This window comes from Geospiza fortis, unplaced genomic scaffold (genome assembly GCF_000277835.1).
Source record: "Geospiza fortis unplaced genomic scaffold, GeoFor_1.0 scaffold387, whole genome shotgun sequence".
Classification (NCBI taxonomy): domain Eukaryota; kingdom Metazoa; phylum Chordata; class Aves; order Passeriformes; family Thraupidae; genus Geospiza; species Geospiza fortis.
In genome coordinates this window covers 42,751-47,226 of record NW_005054546.1, presented here as the reverse complement: position 1 = coordinate 47,226, position 4,476 = coordinate 42,751, and the positions used below count along the sequence as shown (strand labels likewise).

At 58.0% G+C, this 4,476-nt stretch overlaps 1 protein-coding gene across 1 annotated transcript in view; it reads right to left on the bottom strand.

The window, feature by feature from the left end:
* BCAN (brevican) overlaps positions 1-267 on the bottom strand; it is a 19,879-nt gene extending 19,612 nt beyond the window's left edge. The window contains exons 1-2 of the mRNA XM_031063960.1: positions 175-267; positions 1-84 (exon numbers count right to left, since the gene is read on the bottom strand). The exon at positions 1-84 is cut by the window's left edge and continues 294 nt beyond it. Coding sequence (XP_030919820.1) covers positions 1-84; positions 175-259 — 169 coding nt within the window. The 5' untranslated portion in view covers positions 260-267. The remainder of the gene's footprint in view (positions 85-174) is intronic.
* Positions 268-4,476: the final 4,209 nt, after the last annotated feature.

The following is a 4,476-nucleotide window of genomic DNA, read 5'->3' as shown; positions in this document are numbered from 1 at the left end:
GGCAGGGGATGGTGACAGCCCCTGCCAGCACGGCCTCCAGGGCTGGGTGCCGTGGCATGGACACCTGCAGAGCCTTGGGGTCCTCTGGGTGGGAGAAGAGAGGAGATGTGAGCAGGGTTGGTGTGAGAGAACCCCTGAGATCCCCACTAAAGCACCAATGGGGTGCTGAGTTACCTGTGCCATCTCCAGGGCCAAACACCTCCGGGAGCACCGTGGGGACAAACAGCCAGAGCAGCAGCAGGGGGAGGGCTGGGGCCATGCTCTGCCCTGCAAGGGGGGAGAAAAAACCACCAGCTGTGCTCAGAATCCATAAAAGCACCAAAAATCTCCCATCCCTGCAGGAGGGGAAGAGGCTGGGGAGATCCCCTGGACCCTGGCGGGGTGTGGGGTGATGGATGTGGAATTGGGGCGGGAAGGGAAGGGAAGGGAAGGGGAGGGAAGGGAAGGGAAGGGGAGGGAAGGGAAGGGAAGGGGAGGGAAGGGAAGGGAAGGGGAGGGAAGGGAAGGGAAGGGGAGGGAAGGGAAGGGAAGGGGAGGGAAGGGAAGGGAAGGGGAGGGAAGGGAAGGGAAGGGGAGGGAAGGGAAGGGAAGGGAAGGTGCCCTGGCTCACAAGAGGAAGAAGACAGCATGAGCAACCAGGAGCATTGGCTGGGAGCCACTGGCTGCCTTCCAGCCCCTCTGACCTCCCCTGGGGACAGCAGAGTCCAGCCTGGCCTGCAGAGCACGGATGGTGCCAGCCCAAGCCCTGGCTGCAGGAGGCAGGGAGGCGATGCCAGCCCCAGGGCTGTGTGCCCGTGGTGCCACCGTGAGAAAGCTCAGCGGGTGTTTGGTGAGGAAGGAGGCGCTGAGGGAGCTCAGGGGGCAGGCAGGGCACACTGCTGCTGTGGAATGCAACAGGTTGGTCTAGATTAGCCCAGATTAGATGTTTAAAAATAATAACCAATCCAGAACTGAGAGCTCTCTTGGCCTGTGCCGAGAGAGCGGGGTTTGTTGTCATTCTTTACTTTTCTATTCTTAAGTTAAGTAGCAAGTTCTGGAAACTCTCCTTTTCTTTTCTTTTTAGTATAGATAAAATAGATGTATATATCATAAAATAATAAATCAAGCCTTCTGATCATGGAGTCAGATCTACGTCTCTTCCTTCACCCGAAACCCCTTGTGACAGCCGTCACACACGCGTGTGTAGGGGACACAAATTGGGTAAATGAAGGGAATGTAGAATGTAATCTTATCTCCCAACGAGTTGCAGCTGGACCCTATCACTAAAGATCAGGAGCAGGCCGGATGATAACAGGCAACACCTGTAGCCGATAAGAACTAGGGGCGTAAAAGAGTGGATTGGTGGAGAGAGGGGTCAGATGGGCGCTGTAAGGACCAGGAGCAGTCAGTGCTTAGAGGAGCTGCCTACAGAAAACATTGAGGAGGTGTGAAACTCTGAGGGCGTGGAACCCTTGCACCATAACGGTAAAAGAACTCTTGATATATAAGACAACGTATAATGATAATAGACCTGTTGTAATATATAAGACAACATGCGTGTGTGTGTGTGTGCTTCTGCACACCTGCCCTGCCAGGGGGGCCTCATGGATGGAGCTGAGGTCAGCGAGCAGGGGGGGACAGCCCAGAGCACCCAGAGCCCGGGGCAGGGGGTAGGGAAGGAGCAGGACGGCTCCTTTGCCATTCCGCTCATGCCGGAGGCTCCCCGTGCGCGGGCTGGGAAAAGCGAGGCTGCCCAAAGCAGCCTTTATGTCCCGTGCCTCCCTCAGGCTGCCCGGCACAAAGGGCTGCCACCGGCGGGCTGGGGACCAGCACTGAGAGGAGAGTGCAGTGGCCAGCCCTGCCATCACCCAACCCTCTTGGGGGAGCAATAGAGGGGGTGATAAGCACATTATGGGGGGCTCTGGGTGTCCTTGCTGAAAGAGAGCCCTGGGGCCAGCCCTGCCATCACCCAGCCTCTCTGGGGAGCAGCACAGGGGGTGATAAGAACATCATGATAAGCACATTATGGGGGGGCTCTGTGTGTCCTTGCTGAGAGGAGAGTGCAGTGGCCAGTCCTGCCATCACCCAGCCCTCTCTGGGGAGCAATAGAGGGGATGATAAGAACATTATGAGGGGCTCTGGGTGTCTTTGCTGAAAGAGAGCCCTGGGGCCAGCATTGCCATCACCCAGCCTCTCTGGGGAGGAGCGCAGGGGGTGATAAGCACATTATGGGGGGCTCTGGGTGTCCTTGCAGTCTGGCTGCTCTTGCAGCTGTCCAAAGAGGAGGCTGATGCTGGGAATGTGGGGAAACGTCCCTGCCTGGTGCACTCTCCATACCCCCTGACCCCTCTGCAGAGGCTCCTTGGGGCTCCTCAGCCTCCCACGCCAGGGAGGCATCGTGCCATTGCCTGGGAACAGAGCAGCCTGAGACTCGGAGCAGATTTGTAATTTATGAGCTCTTTGCACTGTATTGATTTCAGCAGCCACAGGAGCAGCTCAGGCCATGTCCAGTGTCTGGCTGCAGGGACAGCCTGCCAGGATGCTGCCCTGGTCACCCGTGTCCCTCTTCAAGCTGTGTTCCCACAGTGTGCCCAGGGGACCACTGCTCCAGGGAGAGGCTGTGAATCCAGCCCTGGGCACCACACAGTGTGCACACACACCCCAGCACCAATTACCATGGATGGGCAGCCCCTGGAGCCATGGATGTACAACCCTGGCACCACACAGCATGGATGTACAGTCCCTGGCACCACACACGATGGGTACACAGCCCCTGGAGCCATGGTCATACATCCCTGGCACCACACAGCATGGGTACACAGCCCCTGGCACCACAGATGTACAACCCTGGCACCACACAGCATGGATGTACAGTCCCTGGAGCCATGGATGTACAGCCCTGGCACCACACAGCATGGACACACAGCCCCTGGAGCCATGGATGTACAGCCCTGGCACAACACAGCATGGATGTACAGTCCTTGGAGCCATGGTCACACACGCCAGCACCAATTCCCATGGATGGGCAGCCCCTGGAGCCATGGATGTACATCCCTGGCACCACACAGCATGCGTGCAGAGCCTCTGGAACCCTGGCAGCACAACACCATGGACACACAGCCCCTGGAGCCATGGATGTACAGCCCTGGCACCGTCCACCATGGGTGCACAGCCCCTGGAACCACAAATATACAGCCCTGGCAGTGCCCACCATGGATGTACGGCCCCTGGAGCCATGGTCACACAGCCCTGGCATTTCACACCAGGGATATACAGCCCTGGCAGTGCCCACCATGGACACACAGCCCCTGGGACCATGGATACACAATGCTGGCACCACATGCCATGGATGTACACATCTCCTGGAACCCTGGCACCACACACCATGGACACACAGCCCCTGGAACCACAGATATACATTCTCTGGCACCACACAACATGGATGTACATCCCTGGCACCACACACCATGGACACACAGCCCCTGGACCTATGGTCATACAGCCCTGGCACCACACACCATGGGTACACAGCCCCTGGCACCATGGATGTACAGCCCTGGCACGACACCCCACGGGTGCACATCCCACAGCACAAGGCGCTGTGCACGCACAGCTCCCAACACCAACAAAAAGCCCCTGGCACCACACCCCATGGGCACCAACCGTCCTGGGCAGACCACAGCCCTCCCCTTCCCAGCAGGGGCGGCCAAAGCTGGGCTGCCCAGTGGTGCCAGGGCCAAGGCAGGAGCTTTCTGTGCTCCAGACAGATATTTTGAATGCAGCCCCATGGTTCTGGAGCGAGGGACAAAACCCTCCTGCGTGGCAGCCGTGGCCAGGCTCCAGCACGGGGGCTGGTGCCACCCCCTGGGCAGCCAGGCAAGGCAGGCTTTTGTCACTGGCACCTTTTCTTCCCGTCCCCAAGGCGCCGGGGTGGCGCGGACAGCAGCCCTGAAATCCCGGGGAGGAAATCCAAGAGATAAAATTCCACAGGAATTGAGCAAGCTGGAGTGTCTGCCCTCCTCCTGTGCCCATCCCTGAATGTGTCCTGGCACTGGGAATGGGGTGTGGAAAGGGTTAAAGCCAGTTTCACCCTGCCCCATGAGCAGAGACTCTCAGACTTTGGGGTTTGGCGTTGGATTTTTGCGTTGGGTATTTTTCCTGTTTGCCACAAATGGAAAATCCCTCAACCCACAAGTTCTGAGGGAAAAGCTGAGAGCAGGACGAGGGAAGAGCAGCCAAAAAAATGTTGAATAATGATAATGGCAGCAACTCGTGAGGCTCAGTTGTCCCAGAGACCTCAGAGCTCAGGAGCTGCCGGGATCAGACAGACACACAGGCAGGCACGTGGCAGGGCCAGCTAACCTCCATTTCTGTGGGAAACCAGGTGGAAAATGGAACTGAAATCTATTTTGGGACAGCACTGCTCCTCCTTTCTCCCCTGAGCTCGGCCCTGCTTTCAGAGCTGGCTCCTTGAACGTGGCACCTGCACGATCTGGG